At 53.0% G+C, this 24,941-nt stretch overlaps 10 protein-coding genes across 10 annotated transcripts; 7 read left to right on the top strand and 3 right to left on the bottom strand.

Annotated features, from left to right (window-relative positions):
- Nucleotides 1-1,009: 1,009 nt before the first annotated feature.
- On the top strand, nt 1,010-2,094 carry PG998_009960 (uncharacterized protein; the record flags this gene model as incomplete). The annotated part of the gene is made up of 5 exons (XM_066876776.1): nt 1,010-1,270; nt 1,347-1,446; nt 1,689-1,817; nt 1,888-1,990; nt 2,094. Coding segments are annotated over 5 exons (594 nt in total).
- Nucleotides 2,095-2,290: 196 nt separating this feature from the next.
- On the top strand, nt 2,291-2,608 carry PG998_009959 (uncharacterized protein; the record flags this gene model as incomplete). The annotated part of the gene is made up of 1 exon (XM_066876775.1): nt 2,291-2,608. The coding sequence occupies one exon, from the start codon at nt 2,291-2,293 to the stop codon at nt 2,606-2,608; it is 318 nt and encodes a 105-aa protein (XP_066728931.1).
- Nucleotides 2,609-3,428: 820 nt separating this feature from the next.
- On the top strand, nt 3,429-3,677 carry PG998_009958 (uncharacterized protein; the record flags this gene model as incomplete). The annotated part of the gene is made up of 1 exon (XM_066876774.1): nt 3,429-3,677. The coding sequence occupies one exon, from the start codon at nt 3,429-3,431 to the stop codon at nt 3,675-3,677; it is 249 nt and encodes an 82-aa protein (XP_066728930.1).
- Nucleotides 3,678-4,931: 1,254 nt separating this feature from the next.
- PG998_009957 (5-methyltetrahydropteroyltriglutamate-homocysteine methyltransferase) lies at nt 4,932-6,076 on the top strand (the record flags this gene model as incomplete). Its single annotated transcript, XM_066876773.1, has 2 exons — nt 4,932-5,015; nt 5,066-6,076. The coding sequence occupies 2 exons, from the start codon at nt 4,932-4,934 to the stop codon at nt 6,074-6,076; spliced, it is 1,095 nt and encodes a 364-aa protein (XP_066728929.1).
- Nucleotides 6,077-7,189: 1,113 nt separating this feature from the next.
- On the bottom strand, nt 7,190-9,116 carry PG998_009956 (uncharacterized protein; the record flags this gene model as incomplete). Its single annotated transcript, XM_066876772.1, has 4 exons — nt 7,190-7,278; nt 7,332-7,503; nt 7,563-8,980; nt 9,071-9,116. The coding sequence occupies 4 exons, from the start codon at nt 9,114-9,116 to the stop codon at nt 7,190-7,192; spliced, it is 1,725 nt and encodes a 574-aa protein (XP_066728928.1).
- Nucleotides 9,117-10,901: 1,785 nt separating this feature from the next.
- Nucleotides 10,902-11,918, top strand: PG998_009955 (uncharacterized protein; the record flags this gene model as incomplete). The annotated part of the gene is made up of 2 exons (XM_066876771.1): nt 10,902-10,960; nt 11,012-11,918. The coding sequence occupies 2 exons, from the start codon at nt 10,902-10,904 to the stop codon at nt 11,916-11,918; spliced, it is 966 nt and encodes a 321-aa protein (XP_066728927.1).
- Nucleotides 11,919-14,131: 2,213 nt separating this feature from the next.
- On the bottom strand, nt 14,132-15,649 carry PG998_009954 (uncharacterized protein; the record flags this gene model as incomplete). The annotated part of the gene is made up of 2 exons (XM_066876770.1): nt 14,132-15,228; nt 15,418-15,649. The coding sequence occupies 2 exons, from the start codon at nt 15,647-15,649 to the stop codon at nt 14,132-14,134; spliced, it is 1,329 nt and encodes a 442-aa protein (XP_066728926.1).
- An 811-nt stretch (nt 15,650-16,460) lies between these two features.
- Nucleotides 16,461-18,077, top strand: PG998_009953 (uncharacterized protein; the record flags this gene model as incomplete). Its single annotated transcript, XM_066876769.1, has 3 exons — nt 16,461-16,952; nt 17,039-17,817; nt 17,876-18,077. The coding sequence occupies 3 exons, from the start codon at nt 16,461-16,463 to the stop codon at nt 18,075-18,077; spliced, it is 1,473 nt and encodes a 490-aa protein (XP_066728925.1).
- A 346-nt stretch (nt 18,078-18,423) lies between these two features.
- PG998_009952 (1-4-alpha-glucan-branching enzyme) lies at nt 18,424-20,855 on the bottom strand (the record flags this gene model as incomplete). Its single annotated transcript, XM_066876768.1, has 7 exons — nt 18,424-18,430; nt 18,483-19,448; nt 19,504-20,195; nt 20,257-20,369; nt 20,423-20,522; nt 20,587-20,711; nt 20,774-20,855. The coding sequence occupies 7 exons, from the start codon at nt 20,853-20,855 to the stop codon at nt 18,424-18,426; spliced, it is 2,085 nt and encodes a 694-aa protein (XP_066728924.1).
- Nucleotides 20,856-22,340: 1,485 nt separating this feature from the next.
- PG998_009951 (ATP-dependent Clp protease ATP-binding subunit ClpX) lies at nt 22,341-24,287 on the top strand (the record flags this gene model as incomplete). The annotated part of the gene is made up of 2 exons (XM_066876767.1): nt 22,341-23,062; nt 23,126-24,287. 2 exons carry the CDS (start codon nt 22,341-22,343, stop codon nt 24,285-24,287), a joined length of 1,884 nt encoding a protein of 627 aa, XP_066728923.1.
- Nucleotides 24,288-24,941: the final 654 nt, after the last annotated feature.

Raw genomic sequence — 24,941 nt, 5'->3', positions numbered from 1 at the left:
GCATAGCGTGGTCGTTCGGGGAGTACGGGGTGCCTGTGGGCATGATTGCAATTATTCATATTGTTTGCATTTAGTCGGATTTCAGCCATCTAATGTTCGAGGTCTAATGAAGTATGAAATAAATAAACGAAACAAAGTCCTGAAGATCATCGGCTCGCAATTACTGCTAATGAGGTGACTGCGATTCCAGAATAACAAATTATAGCTTGAGCCATCACTCTTGCCATTGACAGTCGGAAATGGTCTTTCACATGATGTACAGTTGATTTCCCTCAAATAATCCATATCTGACTGTCAGAGAGCCTTCAGCCAATGCTCAGCTCCAATTGTGCTAAAACCAAAGAAAAGAAAATTTAGTGAAAACCGAATTCCCACTGCCCAATAGTGTTTCATTCGGAACTCGGCGTGTGGAAACAATCATGTAAGTGCCGTACGATAGTTTCTTTTTAAAGACGGCAGCGTTACAATCCAGGGGTCGCCCCCCTTTTCCGACTTTAAAACATGATCTTCGCGCAGATCTTGTATCAAAATGCATATCAAAGCTTGTGTGCACTATCCGACTAACAGATGCCGTTTAACAATATCCTTGCCAACCCTGCTATTAAGCAACTCCAGTGCAATATAATTTTTCTCTTTCTTTTTTCGCTTCAAGCTCTCATTAGTTGGTATTTTGGCGAATAGACCAAATGGTACTCGCTTATTGCCGTGGTTCTCAGCTGTGTGATACAAGACTATTGCTCGTTGTTCAGAAGGCATTGCAATCGCAATAAACATACATACATCCATTGTTTCAATGTGTCCTTCGATGGGGAGGTGGACACAAAGAAGGAGACACAAATGCCTGCCGCATTCGGTGACAATAGAGAGAAAGAAACCAGAATAGCTTTGTCTCGTCAGTCATGACTCTGACCGCGTCCCGGCACTCGAGAAGGCGAGAAGGCCATGTAAGTATTCTAGCAAAGCCCCGTAGCAGCCATGTTGGCGACCGAAGAGGAAAACACACGATAGCATGGCAAACCAACTATTCAACTTTGGGCCCCCAGTCGCGCAGGTGAACGCGCTCCAGTGGTTCTTCGAGGACACGAGATGGCAAGGGCGCTTCGAATGGCTCGGGCTCGTGGGCCACGGCGCGTACGGCGTCTGTGTGAGGGTTCGGCAGCACTTTGCCGACCCCGCCAACCCCCAGGGGCCCGCCCGCGACTTCATCCTCAAGCAGGCCAACAGCACGGCGCACGAGCCGAACCTCCGACGGGAGATGATGAGGCTAGGGGTAAGTTGAATTCGGGAGAGGGTCATCAGATCAGAACTATGCTTGTTAACACGGATGCTCTCGACTCTTCTCACAGCGTGTCGCCGGTGGCATACACATCGTGCGGCCCATCTTGCTCGAGCGCAGCCCCTTTTACGATTTCGACGCCGTCCCTGCGCACCAGTTTATCCATCCGAGTAGGAGGGGCCATTTGAGGGCCTATGGCACAAGAAAGGGTTTATGTTGGGGCCCGCGCTGCTCATGGAGCCGCTCGAGAACGGGACGCTGTACCAGTTTTTCGAGAAGCGCCAGGCTCACAACTTGCCATTGCTACCGAACCGGCTGCTCTGGAGGTTCTTCCTGTGCCGTGAGATTTCACCATAGTCCGTCCTTCTCTATGTCCGAACTAACACATCGCTCATCTCGTGCGGTTTCACAGTGGTCAGAGCTTGTATTGCCATGGCATACCCGAGGCCGTTTCAAGATCAAGCCGTGCAAAGCCTCGAAATTCCAAACTTCGAACAAGAACCCGGCAATTTCACACATACCGATTTGCATGGAGGCAATGGTGAGCAAATCAACTAAGTCTTGCATGATAGGAGGATAAATTCCATAAAGCTAATACATGGGTTTGTCAGTGCTGCTGGGAGATACCAACGTTTTCATGCAGGAGCACCAGATCACCCCTATCTTGAAGTTAATCGACTTTGGAGTTTGGCTGAACGCAGCTCAAAATAACTGGTTTGTCTTGAAATTGCTCATCACGCCCGATTATTGAACATCTCTCTGGCAATTAGCTAATCCCCTCCCTTCGCCATCTCAGGGACTATCAGACTTTCGGTAGACATGGCCCGCCGGAAAATGTATTCTCAATAGGAAGGGTACGTAAAACCCAACCCCTCTTCCTTCCTTTCCTTTCGTGCCTCGATTCCCAAGATAAGAAATGAATTGCACTGGACATATTTCCGAACAGCGACAATGATTGAAACACTTAGGCTAACAAGACGATGATACTCACACCCGCAATAGTTGATGTCAGAAATGATCACGGGCCAAGTATACAGCCCTTTATTGCCCCCGGTCCTGGTCCAGCCCGGAAGATTCATGACACGCGCGGTACAGCTCATGAATATGGATCAGGCCCTCGCGGGGCAGGACATAGACCCGGACCTCGCGCTGCTGGTGGTCAACTGCCTAGCGGACAGCCGGGACCGGCGACCGGATCTGGAGGACCTGTTCAATCAGGTCTTCGAGGGCATGCAGCGGCCGGCAACAAACTACGCCAACCCCGAGCGGGAGTCAGACCAGAGTATAGTGCAGCTGATCCACACGGTGCTGCACCAGGCCCCGGGGCCCTGATCACCATTACGCGAGCAAGGGTGGTGTTGCAAGGGAAGGATAAGACATTTCGGTTATTTGATCTGTGGCCTCCGACGATAGAGGTTGACCAACAGGCTAAAACCCTTTGCAGTCTATCTTTCGCCGTAATGTTCATTGTAATTATTTTCATTGTACATATAATAGAAAATCATAGCTGATTTGGAGTATTTGAATGCAAATGTCCCCATTTTCATTCTTGAAATGCCAGGAAGCACAATCGGGGGCGTACACTGGCCCAATCAAAAGGGGCTTGCAGAAAGAACTCCTTTATTTGATCAACTGGTCGACTGACGACAGAAACAAAGCTTTGTACAGTCAAGAAACAATGTACAATATTCAGCGTGGCGGAATAAAGAGATTTGTTCATATGAGGTCTTGGAATAGTAGGCATCTAACAGTAACAATGTCATTGTCCTAAGCACTGCTGCGTCTTCTGTATATGAGTATATCTATACCGTCTCCGCCCGTATCCAGTATCGACTTCCCTTTTCCTCCTCATAAGACCCGCTATCCACACCCTTACTGCAAAAACCGCTTATACCCAAGACGTTTCCACCACACACTCACATCTTACACGAAGGCAACTCGCTCACCGACAACAAAATGCCACCCAGCAGATCAACGTCCACCAGAACCATCTGGATGTGGCGTTGCTGCAAGTGTCATTCGGACAGCCTGAACCCCATGTCAGAGGAGCTGTGTGTGAAACATACTTGCTATCATCGGTACTGCGACCAGTGTGTCAAGCAGGCTTGTTACCAGTACGCGCCCCCGGCGCCCGCCCCGCCCCCCCGTCCCCATGGACGGCGTGGCCAAGCAACAGAAAATGCTCAAGGAAGCCCACCCCATGGCGCCTCCTAAACAGCAGTCCAAACCCGTACCCATCAAGCCCGAGGATGAGAAGGATGAGGAAAACGAGGGAGCCTCCCAAGTCCCCTCCGTACACTCACCCAATAGTCAAGAAGAAGCACTGGAACCATTATCGACCTTCAATGCCTTAGGTCCGACTACAGGATCCGAGTCACTGACAGGCGATACTGCGACCTAATGCTTTGGACGGGCTGGAGGGGGAGTCCGCGATGTCTTGTACTTCTGTCTACTAATTACTACACTTAGCTGATGGATGGCCCTTGTGCCTTACTGGTCACCAAACCGACCTTTTCTACCCCTTTGACTTGCTATGTATGACGGAACTGGCCACCTTCTGCTTGCAGGGGCCGGTATTACTAACGATTCAGCTATGTATCATACCTAGTTAGATAGTTGCTAATAGTACTGCTGACAAGGGAGTGTGGTGTTTTTTTTCTCCCCTGTCCACATCCACTGGACGGCGGGAGTTTTTCACCTCACTTCCATAACCAAAATCCTGATGTTCCCACGCCTTACTATGTGATATGATTGTATGTGGAAGCAGCAGTAAGGAAAGGACAAGACTCCTATTTGCCCCTTTATCGGATATATCGGAGTTAAATCACGATGGCTGACTACTATTACCCCACCTCACGACATGCGCCATACTATGCGGTGAGTACGGTGAGTACGGTGAGTACGGTGAGTACGGTGAGCAGGGTGAGCGGCAGCACAGAGAACAGAGACAGACAGACACCGGGTCAATTGGCCGAACAGTTCGGGCTAGAATCATGGAGGAGCTTCCATATGCATGCATGCCGCCTGCCACCCAGCTAGATATATGTATACACGTATCCCATATTCCTTTTCAGATGCCGCCCACACTCGCCAATCAAACCGCCACCTAGTCTCTCCTGCCCTTGCCCAGCTAGCCAAGTCGAAGTGGGCTTTTAGCCGCGGGCTATCTACTATTTCGCTTATGGTGGAGAATCACGGCAAATGTTGGAAAAGCACGGCAGGTGGGGTAAAAGTATTCACGATGACCTGCCGCCAAAACGCCAGAGAACTCGCCTCCTGCTTTCCCAATCACCACGGTTCCATGTCGGCTTCCGAGAGAATAGGGACTCCGGTTGCTGGAACCCCCCTCTCCGCTAGGTGAGAAAGCGTACCTGGGAGAGGGGAAAGGGGAGATTTCCGCAGCAAAGGGGTGTTTAGGTCTGCGAGTCGTGTATTCTGTCTGATAACTGACTAGGTAGTAAATCATATTTGGACTTCTTCTACATAATCCCGATTTCTGACTGTTCTTTCCCCCATTCCTACTCTTTGATTCCTCCTACATAACCATTACGTACTTCTTCTATATTCGGGATTACCAGTAGTAGCCTGAATCAACACGTACACCAACTGTCGTAGCAACAACAACACCTGCGTCACTACTATCCGCCCTGCAAAAATGACTCTCCCCGTTGGTGTCTACCGCGCCGACCAGGTCGGCTCCCTCCTCCGGCCCAAGGAGGTCCTGGCCCTGCGGCAGAAGGTGAAGGAGGGCGGCGCCACGGCCGAGAGCTGCGCGCGCTCGAGGACCAGCACATCGCCGCCGTGGTGCAGAAGCAGATCGAGGCCGGCCTGCGCGCCGTGACCGACGGCGAGTTCCGCCGCGAGTGGTTCCACGTCGACTACCTGGTGCACCTGGGCGGCGTCGAGGAGCGCGGCGCCCTGCAGTCGACCAACCAGTCCAAGGGCGGCGTCATGCCGCCGCGCCTGGTCGTGACGGACAAGGTCACCCACCCCAAGCCCATCCAGGTCGCCGACTTCCAGTACCTCGAGTCGCGCATCGCCGCCTCGGGCGCCGCCAAGGGCCAGGTCACCACCAAGGTCTGCATCCCCTCGCCCACCATGCTGCACTTCCGCGGCGGCCGCGACACCATCGACGAGGCCGCCTACCCGACCCTGGAGCCCTTCTTCGCCGACATCGCGCGCGTCTACCAGGAGGAGCTGGCGGACCTGTACGCGGCGGGCTGCCGCTTCGTGCAGCTCGACGACACGAACCTGGCCTACCTGTGCGACCAGGGCATGCGGGCCGAGGCCGAGAAGCGCCACGGCGACGCCAACCAGCTGGCCAAGCAGTACGCCGCCCTGATCAACGCCGCCATCAGCAAGCGGCCCAAGGACATGGCCGTCGGCATCCACCTGTGCCGCGGCAACCACCGGTCGCAGTGGTTCGCCCAGGGCGGCTACGAGCCCGTCGCCGAGGTGCTGTTCAAGGACCTCGACGTCGACGTCTACTTCCTCGAGTACGACGACGCCCGCTCCGGCGACTTCTCCCCGCTGCGCCACCTGCCCGCCTCCAAGATCGTCGTCCTCGGCGTCATGTCCTCCAAGGTGCCCCAGCTCGACGACAAGGACGAGATCGTCAAGCGCCTCCACGAGGCCGCCGCCTTCTGCCCCGAGGGCCTCAAGCAGCTCTGCCTCAGCCACCAGTGCGGCTTCTCCTCCACCATGGAGGGCAACGACCTCAGCGAGGACGAGCAGTGGGCCAAGATCCGCCTCAACGTCGAGATCGCCAAGCAGGTCTGGGGCGACGACCTGTCCGTCTAGACTAGGACGGAGAGTTTCGGAGAAGTAGCGGTGGGGGGATTGTACATAGAGGGAAGAGAGAGAAGTAAAAAGGACTAGGGGTTTTTTATTGGTTTGTGATCTCAAGCTGCTTCAACAGTGGCGCATTCAGCATTGCAGCGGGGTTTTGGTACGACATCGGCATGGCATGAAGGGTTCTTTTTTTCACGAACGACGTTATGGTATTTAACTACTGGGAGTGGGCTGAAATTCTCAAGGCTCCGGATGATAGCTCACCATCGAGCAAGCATTGAACGTGCTGCCGATACATTCTGTACATAAGCACAATCATCTAAAACATGGCAAATTAGGGATCGCAAGATCTCAATAACTAGCAGATTAACACAAGTGCTGGTGATAATGAGCCAGTCGGATCATAAGTCGATATTATCTACGAGCATGTGCAAATCACTTGAATGGGACAAATTATAATGCCAGAAAACAACCAGATCAATTAGCTTTTTGGTTTAACCCCAGCCCAAGTCTTCTTGTTCCGTCCCTTTAGGAATCAAGACCTCATTACGCAGTAGAGTAGGACCGTTTTGTCCGCAAAAGCCATGTCCACACCGATCAGAGCGCCAGTCCTGAGCGCCTAGCCCTTCTCCCTCTACTGCCTTGCTGAAGCATATCAGACTTGTCCAAATCCCCCTTTGTTAAAGTTATAGGGCAGCGATGGCGGCGGTCATACTGCATGATATTCAATCAAGTACCCGACCCACGAGTTCAAGATGACTCACTCATGTGCAAAGAATGAGAAAAAATATGAAGCAGCGACCAACTCAGAATCGAGTTTACATGACCACAACTCCTCCCTTTTCGGCAATCATATAAAGAGCGTGACAGACGCAATAGCATCCTGCCAAAACACTTGCTCTTGGGGGGTATCTGTAGAAGCGTAGATGTAGTGTACAGAGACACCCTTATAGACCAAACGCTCCATAATATAGCGTCCATTCGTTGAGAAACGTGAGGTGTTACAACCATGAAGAAAATTAGCGCTCCACACGAGCGGCGTCAGTTCGAGGCGGCATCATGATGAGCAGTGGCGATATCTTGCGGCATAGTCAAGTTCGTATGAATGACAAAACGAAGGTTTTACTGCTTTGGTGCCTCGCCTTGTCCGTTTTGTTGTTGTTGGGCAAGTGCTTGGTACCAAAGTGCCAGGTAAGCTTGGTAACCACCATCTGTATAAACGTTAGCCCTGTTCAAAGTAGAAGATCAAGAGCATGAGACTTACAGGCAGCATAAGGGTCGGCACCATTAGCAGCGGCAGGAGGCTGGCCGGCAGGAGCACCAGAGGGGCCAGGGGCGCTGTTGGAAGCCGACTGGGAGTAGTTGGGGTTATCATAATCGCGACGAGGAGGACCACGGCCTCCACCACGACCACCGCCACCACTGTTCTTCTGTCGCTGTCACCAGAGGTTAGAAAAGAGATAAATGTTTGTTGGATAGTGCATGTGTTACTCACGACTGCTTCCACCTTGTCTTCGATGGCCAACTTGGCTCTGCTGATGGCGTCGCGGGATCCCACGAGACCAATCTCACGCTCAACTTCACCAGGGCCAGAGGACTGGGAGACGTTGATTTTGCAGCCCGTCTGGGACTGCATCTCGCGAATAGTCTCACCGCCCTTGCCGATGATCATGCCCACTGCTTCCGAGGGGACGTAAATGGAGTCGTTGATCTTGTCACCACCGCCAGGGGCACCCCCCATGCCGCCGCCCATGCCGCCTCCCATGGAGGGTGGGCCATTATCGCGACCATGATCATTACGAGGGGGTCGGTCCTGCTTGTTGCCGCCTCCATTGACGTTCCGGCTGTCACTGTCGACAATTTCCAAGATATGTTCTTTGGCTTGAGCAGCAGCTTCACGAGAACCAATCAAGTTGACAGGTCGAAGGCCGTTAACACTCTTGTTTTCACCCACAATGTTAATGTGGCACCCACTCCGTTCTTGCAGGTCTCGAATAGTTTCGCCACCACGACCAATGATCAGACCAACAGTACGATCAGGCACCATGATTTGCATACAGTCTTCACCCTCACGCAGGGTACCGGGAACAGGAGCATGAGCAGCAGCCGCACCTCCAGTTCGGCCCTTGTCGAGCCCAGCACGGGCGATGGCGCCCATACCCGAGTCTTCAATAATTCTATCAATGGCCGCCTTGGCTTCAGCGCGCCTGGCTTGAGGACCACTGATCCTGCACTGGCGGTAAGGGCCCTGGTTATCAGGACCAGTAATGAATTGTACGCGGCATCCCGTCTCCGATTCGACACGTCGCAAGTTTTCGCCTTGTCTGCCAATGATGAGGCCAACTAAACTGGACTCAATCTGAATGGTCTCGGTGTCATCATCACCACCCCGGTCACGGCTATTGGCGCCACGGGGAGAGAAGTGGCCTCTGTTATGACCAGGAGACATGGAGCGATCGCGACCATATTCACGAGAGGTGCCACGGTGTTCATCACGACGTTCATCTCTGTACGGGTTGAGGTTGTCACGATAGGCATCACGACGTGCAGGCGGCGAACGAGAGCGCGATCTATAGTGTGCACGAGGGTCATGCGACTGGTACGAGGCGGAAGGAGCCCGCGAGTGATCATAAGAGATGCCCTTCTCTGTCGCAAAAGCTTTGGCCTGGGCGATAGCATCGGCAATACTGACAGTCCCCGAGTTGACGGGTTTGATAGCACTCAAGTCAAAGCTTCCACTGGCCGAGGGCTGGGGCAGAGGGTATGCTCCTCCACCATACGGAGAGGGCGCCTGGACACCAGGGGGCATCGAAGGAGGGTAGGCATTGGGTGTCGGTGCCTGTTGGTATGGGGCATTCGGATGGGGCATCTGGACAGGATTCGGGTTCGGTGTCGTCGCAGGGCGTTGCTGGGCTATGCACGATGAGGAACATGGTCAGTCATTGATGGTACTGATATCACTCGAGTGATGGAGGGGATCGTCAGTAGAAGGGGATTACTAACCCAGCGCAGCCAGAATCGACTCGATATTCTTGGATGGATCGGCCATTATTGCAGATATAGCCGAGCAAAAAAAAGCAGGTGCGCAGACGTTCGAGGTGACAAAGTGTCGGGATTGACAATGGGTGTCAAGTGCGTCAAGTACGTCAAGCAGCAGACAAAGAGACAGCAGACCAGGTTCAAGCTCTTGTTTTCCTTTCAGCAGTGGAGAGTATGTATGCAAGTCGCAGCGCAGCAGCTTAAGACAGATGCGGGAGGTGCAGAACAAAGGGTTTTTGCAAGTTGCACGGGAGCAGTCAAGGACAGCAGTCAGCGGTCAACTTATAATGGGAACGAGTTGTTGAATGGATGAGTAAATCGAGTTGAATGTGGGTGATGGGTTGCGTTGTGAGTGAATAGAATCAGAATTAGATTGACTGGCTTTTTCCCTGTTCAGTTGCGTTTGATTGTTTGATCAGAACAGAATCGATCATCAAAATCAGAGGCGCGTGACCGTAAGTCCTGTCTGTCTGTCTTCTGTGTCTTTCCCTCTTTCCCTTGTATGTGAAAAAATAAATCCCAGATGAGAAAGCAGCGCGGAGGTTCGGTTTGTACGTGATGTACAAGCGCGTCAGAGATTATTGTTGCAGAGTTTGAACGGAAGGGTGGGAAGGGGAAGTGGCTGGGGAGGAAGAGTAACAGAAGGTGATTGATTGATTGATTTGATGGATGGCAAAAAATGGGTTTTTCGTTTTCAGGATGGTCAACCTGTTATCGGCTCAAGGCAGGCTCGGTGCGCAATCTCAGTGCTTGCGACTACGTTCCTTCCTTCTTGCTGTGGCGCTATTCGAACCACTACAGGAAGATGTCACAAATGATGCCGTGCAGGAATAAGAGGAATGTGGTTGATTGCGACCGGATGGCAGAAAGAACCATCGCCTGTTATTTTATGATCGAGTCCCTCGAGAATGCGATCCATCTGAGATCACTCCACATTAAGCTTAAGCTGTTCCCGCAACCAGGATCTGCAGCATTTTCTGTCGCCAGCTGAGCGCAGCTGTCAAAGAATTGGTCATTTACAACCAACACCATCCTCCATCAACGTAGCAATGATGCTTCTTATCTCAACTCCCCTATTGATTCTCGATATAATGTATTATCAGTGGTGTACAATCAGTTCATTATTTCTTGGCTTGCTTTTAAGGTGCACTCAGATCAAGGTACGTAGTATGGAAACCCTCCAGTATTTGGATTCCGTTGGCGCTCATTCCTGTTTGTGGAGTCATTCTCCGTGGTGTTCTTTTGCTTCGTGTAGGCCAAGTAGAAACTGATTGAGAAGTCTTCCTCTTTTTTTTTGACTCGCTTGGCAGGAGCTTCATCTTTTCCGAGACGAGTCGCCTCCTTATCACCAGCCATGGTGACGAACATGTGTGGAAGTGTTGCGTGAAGTGAGGAAATAGTTGGCGGGCAGTTAGATGTAGTTCAAGGTCGTGATACCCTACGCTGTTCTTCTCCAATTTGGATTATTGCTATGTCGTCCTGAATTAATTTATATGTTAGAAACGTACTGACGAACAACCACTGCGTGACCATAAGCAACTTACTTTCAAGCGTTGTAACCGGCTTGTTCATACCAGGCTACAGGACATCGTTTTAAACACCACTGTACTAGACAGCTTCGCACACCGGATGCTCTCACGGTTCTGGAAGCACCACAATTATTATCAATACTCACAGGGAGCTCCAATCCCAGTTTTTTCAACAATTCAGTCGATTGCCAGTCATCCGAATGTGACTACTGCAACATACGGGCAACTCGAAGGATTCCAAATCCTTCCATCAAAGGTCAACAACCATGGCCCAAAACTTACTAAACGACTACAGGTATTTCCGCGAACCAAGTTTCGATCCAAGGTAAGTACATCTGGCTGCAAGATCTGGAGTCTGTGGTTGATATTGTGCTAGGGTTTTAACATTGGGAACATGCAAGTTTCTCGTCGGTCCCAGACGGGTAGAGTACGTCGTCCATAAAGAACCTCTCGCGAATATGTCACCCACGCTTGCTGCTATGATGAGCACCACCGACGCGACAGGAGCCTGCGTGCTTGAGGATGTAGAAGAAGGGACATTCGCTGGTCTCTGCGAGTTTGCATACACTGGCGATTACTTCATGCCCGAATGTCAAGACGACACCAGGCCGGACAGCGAATACTATCCCGACCCGACCCGACATGGACTGCGAGCTGTGGAACTACTCGGGGAAAACTCCAACAGCACATGCTTCGAAGAGGAAGACAGGAACTTCCCACACCACTTTTGTGATTCTGATGCCCATCAATGCCCCGGTTGCGCAGGGGAGAACTGCGAGCCTGGCCCTTGTCACAAGTACGTCGGCTTCAAGCATATTGTGTGCAATGAGGCCAAGAAACCCCAGCATTATATGAAATATAGCGAATTCAAAGCACTTTTTGTCCGGGCACACAAGATTGAGAGCAGCGAGGATTCTACCCAAGTCTTATTGCACCACGCCAAACTCTTCGTTATGGGTGATCGACTCAAGCACGATGCCTTGAAAACCATCGCCACCCACCGGCTTTTTCGTACTTTAAAGGAGTTTCCAATCGTCTGGCGGCGGATTCCTGACCTCGTACCCATGATCCGATTCATCTACTGCAGCACAACTAAAGGCGATGTACTCAGATCTATGGTGTCTCAATTGACCGCGGTCTTCGCAGAGAAGCTCATGCTGCATCCGGAGTTCAAGGCACTTCTTCAAGAGCAGACCGACTTTTCTTATGATGTTCTCCAGAACACCGCAGAGAGTACGGGAGTGACGGAAAAATGGATCCAGCAACGTCGACGTATCAAATAAGACTGTTGATGTGTTCAATATATGTGCACGAACTTGAACTTGGATCTCAGGAGGCGCGAGTGGGAATGAGATGGTGTATTAGAAGGAACATACGCAGCAGGGCCGCATTTTTTCTCTGCATGGCTTCCAATGTCTAATGGCGAAATATCCAGCAAGAAAACTGCATCAAGTGGCAGTGGAAGGTACCTGTTAGACGATCCTAGTACTGCATGTAAATAGGCTTAATACCGAATTATAAATGGCTTCCATACCGTACAAACGACGTTGCTCTGCCGTATCGACTTAATCGGTGTACCAGTAGTAACGTTTCGAAGCTTCGTTACCCATTGATCATCTCATAATTCTTAAAGGCACGGGACTCATCGATGCTGATGAATTGCTGAAGCAACTAACCCAGGATGGAGTGGTTTTGATCGAAGCTCATCATATGGATGATACCTTAAACCCGGAAGGGGATGAGCCACGGTGTTTGTAGGATATCTCTTGTGAGAGAAGTGTCACGCCTAAAGGCCATAACGTCGATGATGACGTAGGATCTTCTCATGGTTCAAGGGGACAGGACTCAGCTATGGTAGGCTGGGCCGAAAGAGAACCCGGCCAAGGGGGGAGCCATGAAAGCTCAGTGAAGTCGGAGTATTCTGAAGAGGGTCAGAACCGTGCGAACGATGTGCCCGAGAGTCATGGACTATCTCGTAGGTGTACGATGTGACTAATAGCTATCACGCATGTTGAACAGGTTATAAGTGCGGTATCAGCTTGGTTGTACGAGTATTTTTGGGCTCATCGGCAACCAGGTCTTTGGGCATCGACGGCAAACTATCTTTTTCTCTCTACCTTTGCGAGCCTTTTAAATAAAATCCAATGATAGATAGTTCCCTTGTCCAGGTTGGCATAGCCTATTGGTCAACGTGTATTATTTATATACTTGAAGGCAAGAGGGTTCAATTCCCTCTGCGGACCCTTCTCTTCTTTATATTTTCATCTTCTTATCGTCGTGTTGCTATTCCAACGCACCACTCATCTATTTGACCACCCCTCCCCTTTCTTTATTTAGGTCGGGGATTTTTTGAATTCGAGAACTATCAATCAAGCGTTACGATGGCTTTTCACATGTAATTATCAATAGTTGCGGGCAGTGCTTGTGCGAAATGTGTCTGCACGCGTCAGAAGTTGGAATATTCGGAACACCCACCATAGTTACACTGCTACAATACCCAAGGCACCATCAAGGAACGAATGTACATTCAACGACATGTGCTTGATGTAGTCATGGTTGTATATTGAACATATGTATATATAAATATTGTATTCAAGCTGTAGCCAAAGTCGACACTCGTACTCAGCCAACTGCACGACGACTATATACCCATATAAATGTACATATGCGCTAGAGTAGAGAAGACCGCATGCGCCATGGCTGATACTGTATCGCAGCGGTCAATCCGATCATCATAGCCATGCCGCCCGATACAGCTGTTCCTTACTCCCCGCCTCTCTTGTTTGCTACACCTGTGCTACTGACCCCTCATATACTTGTTTAACTGAGTTATTCCGCTCCACAACGTCTATGACTCTCCTATTTAGTGCATATATGTATGCGTATTTGGATTATCCTATGTGTGCTCCGTGGCAGATCCGCAGCTTCGACTCAATCAACCCACGAAGTGAATAGTGTCCACACCAGTCGCGCCTACGTAGTCCTCGTCGATCTCCCGGTAGCGCTTGATAACATGCTCTATACCAGCTTCGGCGCGTATAACTCTTCTAAACAGCTCTTGACATGCCTCTGAGCCGTGGGGACTTTAGACTTCCATGTTGTCGATATCGCATAGTGTTCGGGCGGCTACTTGGAACCTCTCATGTCATCTATTTACGGATGACGGTTCTCGATCAACCCCGCGCAGAGCCTGAAGGCGAATTCGTGGAAGCTGACTCTGCGGGTGAGAGAGGGTGATGATTCGGTCGCCCTTTTGTGTTGAAAGGGTGCCCGATCCCAAAATTCTCCTCGCCCACGAGCTTGCGACTCGGAGTCGTCGCCTCGGGATCCGGCGTCCCTGCTGACACTGACTCTTCCATAGCGGATCGTGCCATCATTTCCGGCGGCGATGATGACGTCAATCCTTCTTTTCCCAGTCGCTCTTCGCAATTATGAACGGACCAACTGAGCTGATCGCTTTTGGTGCGTAGTTATCGCGGAACCTAAGAAGATATATTTAGTTCGGGGGTCCCAAGTCCACATGATTAGAGGTAACCAACTCATCATTGCCCAAGATAACTCGCGCAATCTCGACCCTATCCTTCAAATTCATTACTGCGAGCGGCACCCGGAGCAGATGGGACCACGAATCGCCAACGTAGTCGCAAATCTCTTTCAACTGGGGATCCGCGACGTCTCGCATCCACCAGGTCCATCTATTAAACTTGGCAAAACATAGGTAATGGGCCAGAATGATCAAGGTACGCGGCCGGTGTTCTTTGGCCAAGGCGATAAAGGGTCTAGGCACAAACGTGAAGAACGTGATGACGCGCAGGTCCAGCACGGGACTGAGGCCGTTCTCGAGCTCCATGTAGATGGACCCAAGAAAGCGAAGGACTTCGTAGTATACCTGCTGATGCTCATAGTCGTCGTCGTCCTGGCTGATGGAGCTCACCATGAAGAGGAGGTTATTGGGGATGTGCCGGAAGCTCTTTTCGAGATCCATCGGGGGCCGGTAGAAGATAATGGCGAGGCCGGACTCCTCAATAGATTTTGGACTGATGATCTCAATGATCAGCCCGATCCCGCGCCACATCTGCATCCAGTCCACGATGTATAGGGGAGGCCTATTGTTGCTATCCCGAAACACCTGCGTGCTCAAAGCGCACATCAAGAGAGAGCTTGCGAGCAGAGCAGGGAAGTCCTTTGGGTTGGCGGCTTCTATGGCCGAGCGGTATCCTTCAAAAGCCCGGGCTCGGTAACCGGCAGACTTTGACGGATCGACATCTTGTCCGAGCGCCTTCAATTGCAGCGCGGAGAGGCCCATCAGACATTGCATGAGGAAAGGAGAGGCGAAGGCATGCTCGACGACCTTAACCCGCATGCAATGATCAACGGCGGTTGAATGACCCCCTGGCGCGGAAAAAGACATGTATGTTTGTAGAGTATAGAACCAGAGCATTTTCATATCAGTCTCGTCAGCCATGCCCTGCGGCCGAAACATGGGCTCTGATACTATGGTAGTGGCTGCTGCGTCATTGCCTCCGTTCGAGACGGGTGAAGTTTCCCGCGAAGACTTGGCCAAGGAGCATGAGGTGCGCGACCTTGCTCGGGCTACTGCTGTTGTAGTAGAGGACGGCGCATGAGACGTGACGGGGTATACGCATGTCTCCCTGCGCAAGGTACAAGAGCGGCATGATGGCCTCGCTTCATCGCACTTGTAGTCCGGTATAAGCTCCTAACAACCGATAACAGTCTCAACAACGGGGTTGGCTAGACTAACCTTGACTTTCCGAGTCTTACATTGTTTGCAGCCGGCACGGGATTTCTTATGGGGCCGTTTGGGGTGGTACGGGCGATCGGCAGCGGCGGCTGGAGTACCGTCTGGCGGGATCTCTGAGGTGCCCCTCCCAGGTTGTTGATCGTCAAGAGATAAGAAGTCAAGGTCATCTGCCGGGATGGCCTCGAGATCTAACTCCAAGTCCAAGTCCAAGTCCAAGTCCAGATCCAGATCCAGAGGGATATTCGTCGCCATTCTGGCCACGGGAACACGTTCCGCCTAATAAATCAGGGAGAAGATGAGTAATCCGATACCGCCGATAAGTCCATAACTTGTCGCACTCGCACTCGCTTGAGGGGTGAGGGAAAGGGGGACAGGTTCCGGGCAGCGTGATGGAGATCCTGGTGACGACTAAAACCGAATACACAAAGCAAATGACGGCACGAGGGAGCTAGGGAGATAGATGGAGATTTGGAGAAATGAGATCTAGATACGGTATTCGTATTCTAATACCGCCTTCAATGTTCGTAATGCACACACGTAAACAAGGTAGAACACACCTCCGGCTTCAGGGATAAAGAGTCGGCGACGTCAGCACTTTTCCAGTCAGCCATTGGCAGGAGGGCCAGAGGCGTAGGCGGCACTGGGCTCGCAGGAGGACGCAGCTAGACTGAGGCAGGGAGGCAGGAGGGAGGGAGGCAGTGAGGCAGTGAGCCCGGACCCGCTTTACTCATTTACTCGATTAAGGTCACAGGCAACAGGCGTGGTTGTCGTTACCCGTCCAGCGCCCGTCGCGATTAGCGCATCCCAGCAGCTCGGTTGCATTTCGCGCCATTGGCCTTCTAGCAGCTGCATGTCAATACTGCCTGCGAGGGCACTCGAACAACGTGAATACCTCACTGCTTATTGCAGCTACAGAGTATCTCTGATCAATATACTTGAGGTCAACCACAGACTGTGCGAGCTAAGCTTGGCTTGGCTTGGCTTAGCTTGACGTTTTAACATTATCACAACCAATGTAACAACGAAGTAGGGAATTACAACCAACTCATAAACCATCACGACAATGGGCTCTCTCTTCCAGCTGCCCGACGAGCTGCTCGCCACCCTCCTGTCGACCTACCCATGCCGCGAGCCGCAGATCCGCTCCCTTGCGACCCTCGTCTACCCCTTCGCCGCGCCCTGCCGCAACCTGCTCCTGCATGGCACCGAAGCCACGGGCAAGACGGCCATCACCACCGCGCTCCTAGGTGCGCTGGGCAGCGGCGATGACGAGGCGTCCAACTACCTCAGCTACGCCGTCGTCAAGTCGCCCGAGTGCGTCACCGCCCGCCACCTGTTCGAGCGCACCACGGCCGCCGTCGCCCACGCCCTGCAATGGCCCAACCCGCCCGCCCGCTGCGAGACCCTGGCCGCCCTGACCGTCGAGCTGAGCAAGATGCTGAAGTACGTCGAGCGAGGCCGGGGCTGGCGCTTCGTGCTGGTCTTTGACGCCATTGACCGCCAGAAGGAATCACCGCATACGTTGCTGCCGGCTTTGGCTCGTCTGTCTGAAATTGTACGTCTCACTCTAAGAAACCCTCCCTCCTGGTATTGCTCGTCCAGCATTGGTTGATCCTAACTACCCTTCTCTCTCGACTATAGATCCCAAACTTAACCACCATCTTCATTCTCACCGCACCCTCGCCGGCCCTGCTGCGGACCGCCTCGACGCCGCACCTCTACTTCCCGCCCTACACGAAAGCGCAGTACACGACGATCCTGTCCACGACGCCCCCGCCGTCGCTCCCTAATACCACGGACCCAGAAACCCGTGATCTATACGCCCGCTTCGTCGCCGCAGTCCACGACTCGCTCGCCAAGCCCGCCTCGCGGACCCTGCCACGCCTGCAGCAGGCCTGCCTGGCGCTGTGGCCGCGCTTCACCGCGCCCATCGCCGCCGGCACCCACAAAGCCCGCGAGTTCTCGAAGCTCCTGATCGCGGCACGCGCCTACCTGCAAGACGAGTCCGTCCTCGCGCCCTCCATCGTCGCCACCTCCACCACCGACCAGCAACCACAAGAGCCGCAGTCCGGCCTCCGGTCCCAACCCGGCAGCGCCGCCACCACCCCCACGAAGCCCAAACCCTCGAAACCGGCCCTCGCCAAGACCACGACCGACCTGTCCAACCTCCTCCCCTCGACCGCCAAGCTCCTCCTGCTCGCCGCCTACCTCGCCTCCCACAACGCCCCGCGCCACGACCAGACCGTCTTCAGCACGTGGCACCACGGCCGGCGGCGGCGTGGCGGCGGCGTCACCTCGACGCTCAACAGCGGCCGCCGGGGCCCGCGCCCCAAGCATCGCAAGATCGCGCGCAAGCTGCTGGGGCCCGGCGTGTTCGTGCTGGAGCGCATGGTGGCCATCTACGCCGCCGTGCGACGGGAGTGGATCGCGGATCACCAAAAGGGGGTCCGAGGGGCTGTTGAATAACAATAATAATAGTGTCGTGGACGGCGACGTGGGCATGGCCATCGCGACTCTGGCGAGCTTGCGGCTCTTGCTACGTGTCGGCGGCGGCACAGCAGTGTCGGGAAGTGACATGATGGATAGGGGCGGCAGATGGAGGGTCGGTGTCGGCTGGGAGGTGATTAGGGGCGTGGGACGAAGCTTGGGGATCGAGGTTGAGGACTGGCTCGTTGAATAGGGCAAATCCTGTCCCCCTTTTGTATTGCCGAGTCAATCTCAATGCATACACTTATAATAGCCAACAGTAGTCGAGAATGTTTGGAATTCCTCATGAAGAGGGTGTTTTTACTCTGATTTCTATGTAAAGAAACCCCTTGCTAATATCGCACAAGGGGAAGCTCCAATACAGCAGTAAATGATACCCCGCGGTCAATCTATTCCACGATCCTCTCCCGTGTCAAAGCCCATTCGCTATACCAATCTGACTATCTCTGTCCTCATCGGTAGGTTGCATTCTTCTCGCCAGGCTCATACAACCATCAATTTACATAGTCGACTCGAGAGCAAGAACCTGGCAAAGTGTGTTAGTCGCTGTCATAGAATAGGAGCCGGCATATAGGAGGAAGGGGCGCCAGAAACTTACGATAGCAGTTCGGCTGGGGATGTAGATGTGAGTCCAGTTACTGCGGCCATTCCACTCCATGGGCGTAGTGAAGAAGCGTGTGGACTCCTCGAGGCGGCCATGGCCGCCGACCTCTTTACGATCCGTGTTGAGAACGATGCGGTAGTGCCCGCCACATCGATGCCGATGCGGTAGTCTGAGTAACTCTCGGTAGGGTGGAAGTTGAAGATGAAGACAGCGCCCGCGCGCTCAAATACGATGACCTTGTCGTTCTCGTTCTTGAGGCTGATATAGGCCTGGTCGGCATGCAGCCAGCCGTAGCGGTCCTCGGTCGTGTTCATCTGGCGGTCGAACTCGTTCAGGTCCTTGTAGCGCAGAAGCTCATCGTCCGTCAGGTTGAGCTGTCGGCGCGCGTACCAGAACGAGTTTTGGTTACCTTCGCGCGGGAAGTCGAGCCACTCAGGGTGCCCAAACTCGTTGCCCTCGAAGTTAAGGTAGCCTTCGCCGCCCAGGCCGTGCGTCAGCAGGCGGATCATCTTGTGCAGTGAAATTCCTCGGTCGATGACGGGCGTCAGGGGTGACATCTTCGACATGTTCGTATACATCTCGGCGTCACACAGGTGGAACAAGATCGTCTTGTCGCCCACAAGAGCCTGGTCATGGCTCTCGCAGTACGCAATGGTCTTTTCGGCATGGCGACGGTTGGTGAGAGTCCAGCAGATATTGGACATATCCCAGTCCTCGTCCTTCTTCTCTTTCAGTATCTTAATCCACATATCGGGCACCGCCATGGCCAAGCGGTAGTCGAAACCAACACCGCCAAGAGAGAGAGGCAGGCATAATGCGGGCATGCCTGATACGTCCTCGGCGACGGTAATGCATTCGGGGTAAAGGGTGTGAAGCAACTCGTTAGCAATCATCATGTAGGCTACTGCCTCCTCGTCAACACCAGCACCAAAGTACTCGTGATAACCACCCGAAAAACCGCTGCAGCTTGTTAGTAATCGTACTCGTAGCAAACCAGATTTTTGTGTTCACTTACGTTCCAATACCGTGATGTGTGTAGAGCATGCTGGTTACACCGTCGAATCGGAATCCATCGAACTGGTACTCATCCATCCAGAATCGCAGGTTACTAAGCAGGAATCGCAGGACCTCGTGACTACCGTAGTTAAAGAGACGGCTGTCCCACAACTCATGTCTTCCCTTGGCTCCCTCGTGGAAGTACATGTGATCGGTGCCATCAAACTCGTTCAAGCCGTCGAGTACGTTCTTAGAAGCGTGGCTGTGAACGACATCCAGTAGGACGACAAGGCCCATGCTGTGGGCTGTGTCGATAAGCTCCTTGAGCTCCTCAGGTGTACCATACCGACTGCTCGCGGCGAAGAAGTTGTTCACCTGGTAGCCGAAGCTGGCGTAGTAAGCGTGTTCCATGATGGCCATCAGCTGGATCACGTTGTAGCCCAGGTTCTTGATTCGCGGCAGCATGTTTGCGGTGAACTCCTTGAAACTCGTGACCTTCTGGTCGGGCGACGATATTCCAACATGGGCCTCGTATACTCGAGCACTGGCGGGCTTCTTTGGCCGCGGGTGCTTGAAGGTGTACCTCTCATTGGCAGGAGGGTTCCAGAATCGCGCATCATAGGCTGGTGACACAGAGAGGTCTTGGGTCACATATTTGATCCATGCCGGTAACCGGTCGATTCGCTCGTGGGATTGGGAGGTCATGGAGATCTATAGATGATGTGTAAGAGATATGACGAGGAGTTATAGTGTAAGTGACGACAGTCTATACCTTGATTTTGGAGTTATGTGGAATGGCAGGCTGCCCGTTGACGGCCGGGAGCGTGATCTCCCAGACACCGAAATCATCCCTTTTCATGGGATGAGAGCCTCTGTTCCATTCGTCTGCCGAGTATTAGCAGAGGCGTAACTGCACAATTATGGAAGGCCAAACGTACTAAAGTCGCCAATCAAGAAGGCATCCAAAGCACCCGGTGCCCATTCTCGGTAGAGGATATTGTTGTCGCTGTCCACATTCAATCCGAACTTCTCTGTGCCCTAAACGCAATGAGGTTGATGTCAGTAGCTGCCCGAACATGAGCGTGGAGCAATTGGCACTCACCCGAGAGAACTTATCTAAGCCTCCCTCGGTCTTTTCGATTGTCTTGATCCAGTCTTGGGCTTTGGCATATCTGCGCTTCAGGGCCTCGGTGAAGGGCTCTAGCCAGGGATCGAGCTGAAGAACACCTAAGGTCCATGTCAGTTCACCTGCGCAACGCAATGGGAGATGGTGGGGTGTGGAGCTATACCAGTGCCATCGTTGGGAATTCCGCCCGCTGCTCCGTTGGAGACCAGCGAATTGGCCGACTTCTCTGCTGCGGAGGTAGACATTTCCCCGGATTGCTCTGGGATCTCGTTTGTTGTTGTTTACTATTCGTCGCGGATTCTCAATTTCAGGAACCCGAGCGGAATGAGAGGGATATGACGATGGAAGATAGAGCTCCCCGCTAGACAAGGTATATCGGAGCTATGGGCAAAAGTTGGGGGATCTCAAGAAAGCAACAGCAAGAGCAAACTAAGAAAGATACTCGAATGTAGGTATGTGTAGCAAACACGAGAAATTTGAACAGGACAGGCAAGAAGAAGTGATAAGAGAAATGGAACTCGATTGAACGGAAAACAAGAACTGGAAAAGTTTCTCAACATCAGTCTAGGCTACATAGAGATTGATCTCCATTTGTGAAGTACATGTAGGGGCTGATATCGCATGGAAATAGCTCCAGAAACATGAGCTGCATGTGAGGGGAGCAAGAAAGAGAGCTAGCTAGGTCTTGGAGGATGACGTCGAGGGGCAACGGGGGGGCGGTTGCTCGCAGAGGCGACATTTGGCAAATGGGCATTGGCACCGATCAATCCAGCGAGCGAGCATCGCCCCCCGTATGGAGTACCAAGTAGAGGGGAAAAGCAAACACTGCAGGCATGGTTATGGTCAATGGCAATGTCTCTCCGATTTCGCGTCAATCTCGTCCAACAATAGCCAATCCAGCCCACTCTCGCCAATCCTATGGTGGGGGATTTCTCTGCATGTATGGCCTCGTCTGTTTGAGGGTTTGTCATATTGTTGTCATTCTACAGATTGCTTGCAGATGTCTCGAACAGGCTGCCGAGCAGTTGAAGTTGCCTCTCTGGCCTCTGGTGATAATGGAGACATCGAATGATGGGACTCAGCAAGCCATAGTTCCCCCTCCCACACTGTCCTTCCCTGGGGTGGAAGATGGAGACAGCAGTGGATGGAGCTTCATCTCCAACTGGGGAAAATGGCGAGAAGGATGGAGCACTGGCACCATCAGCTGGGAGCTACTGGTAGGTGCTCCCCTCGCTAGCTGGTTAGGTGGTTGGTTGGCAGCTAAAGGCTGTTAGCGGCTTAAATCCCACTGCCCACCTCAGGACCACCCCGCAACGCCCGGAATCAGAGAGGCACTACCCCCAAACATGCAACGACAACAACCATCCATATCCCGGTGTTGCTGACAATCACCAAGCCGGGAACCAAGCTGTTGGTACAACTCACTCCCTGAGTGTCGAGCAATATCAGGTTGGATCTACTTGTCTGTCAACTTGGAAGGCAAGCCACTGTAGCCAACTAAAAACATCCCGCTTGAACCCCTTGGCGATTACATCTTCTCTTGACTCTGACGACCTTGACCCACCTGCCCTTTATATCCGTATCGCCCGCCCACTCTCGGAATCGACGCCGCATCGAAACGAACCAGCATCACATGATCCTCCTGGAGCATCGGTCGTAGGTCGTAGGTTGGGCTCCAGGCTGCTGCTGCTGCTGTAAGACTTGGGGAGCGCGCGCTCAAGCCCGCCAAGATGATGCTGTCATCGGTTGCCAGGCGGCCTGGCGCCATCGCATCGACCTCGGCAATTTCCGTCTCCCGCTACTCCCATCGCTATCGCCAACAACGTCAGTTCACGACCTCCTTTGCACCCAAGACGGCGCCGCGCCGGACCCGAGACTTCTCCAACAGCTTCTCCAACACCTACGACCCGGACGAGGAAGGGCGGGGCCCTATGTTTCACAAGAGCACGTTCGGGGTCCCGCAGTTCTACCCCCGCGATCTGAAGAAGCGCGTCGACGAGTACGTCGTCGGCCAGGAACGGGCTAAAAAGACTATTTCCTCCGTCATCTTCAACCACTACCAGGGCGTGCGGCGGCGCAACTACCAAGAAGAGGTCGAGCGGAAGCGGCAGGAGAAGATACTGAGGCGCAATGAGGCGATGGAGCGGCAGGCGCGCGAGAAAGACTCGCCGTCCCATCCCGTCGAAGGTTCGCTTTACCATGACTCTCCGCGGCATGGCTTTGCAGTTGATGACTTCCCCGAAGACGAGTTCCCCGGGCACTCCGAGTCCGTTCGACATACACATCCAGAAACAACCTGGCAACAACAAAATGAGCAACGAGAACAGCGCGAGCAGCGCGAGGCGGAATTTTATATACCTGAGGACACAAGTCGGCCACAGCCTGTCAAGATAGATAAGAGCAACCTGTTGCTGGTAGGCCCGACAGGAGTTGGTAAGACGTATATACTTGAGTGAGTTTGGCTCCGATGCAAATTGTACCCCATGAGTGCTCGACTGACAACCTTGGTGTGCAGGACTTTAAGCAAAAAGATAAACGTACCCTTCACAATATGCGACTGTAATTCCTTTACACAAGCTGGCTACATTGGCCAGGACGTGGAAACATGTATTGAGCGGCTACTGATCGAGGCTAACTACGACATCAAAGCCTGCGAGCATGGCATCATCGTGCTTGATGAGTTTGACAAGATTGCCAAAAGAGAAACGATGAATGGTCGGGATGTGGGTGGAGAAGGCGTGCAACAAGCTTTGCTCAAGCTTGTCGAGGGAACCAAGGTATCCGTCAACGTAAAGGACAACCGTTCTTCGACCTCTCGTAACGCAAGCCCTATCACAACCAACTACTCTGGCCCCGGCTCTACATCTTCCTCCTCGGGGCCGCAGTCGACGCCTCCGCAAGGCGGCAAGGTCGACCAGTACACCATCGACACGAGCAACATCCTCTTCGTCTTTTGCGGCGCCTTCGTCGGTCTCGACAAGGTCATCCTCAACCGGGTAGCCAAGCCCTCAATGGGCTTCGGTTCCGAGCTGCGCGGCCGAAGCGGCAGCTCTGCTTCGTCTTCTAACGACAGCCAGCCCGACCTGCCCCCGGAGCTGTTCAAGCACCTCCCGCACCGCCCGCCCAACGCCGCCGACGCCTCCATCCTCACGGCGCTCGACCTCACCACGCCCGAGGACCTGCAGGGTTTCGGCTTCATCCCCGAGCTCATCGGCCGCCTGCACAACATCGTGGCGCTCTCGCCCCTGTCACGGAACGATTTGCTGCGCATCCTGACGGAGCCGCGCAACTCGCTCGTGGCCCAGTACACGGCCCTCTTCGAGACGTACCCGTCGAACCTGACGTTCACCCGCAAATCCCTGAAAGCCATCGCTGAGCGCGCCGAGCGCGCCCGCACGGGCGCCCGCGGCCTCAAGATGGAGATGGAGCGCGTCCTTGCCGAGGCCGTGTTCGACGCGCCCATGCCGTACGTACTGGTCACTGAGGCCGCGGTCCAGGGCCGCGATAAGGTGGGTTACTGGGGCAAGGACGGCCGCTTCGAGGTCGAGCGGCGCCTTCGCGATGAGGACGGGCCTGACGGTGATGATGGGGCGTCGGGCGGCCAGGGTGGCGGTCGGCGCGTTGTCAGTACGCGGAATTTCGAGGAGTATCGCGAGGCAGGGCAGAGTGGTGCTTAAGGGGGGCGATAGGCTACGGCTCTCTCCGTCGTAAGGTGTTTGTTTCCCCGCTTATTGGATGTGGTTTAAGAGAGTGGAGATGTGAAGTTTCTGGCGTATTCTTGGAGAAAGCGAGATCGCGATATTGGACCAGTCATGAAATCATGCATAAGAACTATTCATAGGGATCGAGAATCACATGCTAGTTAGTTTCTGTTTGACCATACGGTTTGTATTTGGCGTTTGGGGTTCAGGGAGCATGAGGATGTATCTATGTATATAATGACCAGTCAGGATGAAGATAGCATATAATGCATACTTTAAAGCTTTCGCTATGATGGTTTTCTGGAATATCTGGCATCCCGTTAACCAGATCTTGATTATGATTCTCCCGCCTTCGACTTAAAGAGCATTCCCGTCTTAGAGCTACGGCTACACTATACAAGTATACAATCACACTAAAGATGTTGATGCCCATTGATCCAGAAACGACCCGTACGTAAGGCAGATCAGAGTACGGGGCAAATCAGTAATGTGCAGGATAAAGGGCCGATTGCTTCATACTCAGTCGTTCGATGCTGTCTGTGTGACATATGCACTACTACATACATGGTTCTGGCTGGCATGGACTAGGAGTCCTTAGCTTACTCGTATGGCAGGGTAGTCTATCGATCT

Source organism: Apiospora kogelbergensis, assembly GCF_038363985.1.
Source record: "Apiospora kogelbergensis strain CBS 113332 chromosome Unknown utg000006l_segment0_segment0, whole genome shotgun sequence".
Taxonomy (NCBI): Eukaryota; Fungi; Ascomycota; class Sordariomycetes; order Amphisphaeriales; family Apiosporaceae; genus Apiospora; species Apiospora kogelbergensis.
The sequence above is the reverse complement of the archived record's forward strand: the minus strand, read 5'-3'. Positions and strand labels throughout refer to the sequence as shown.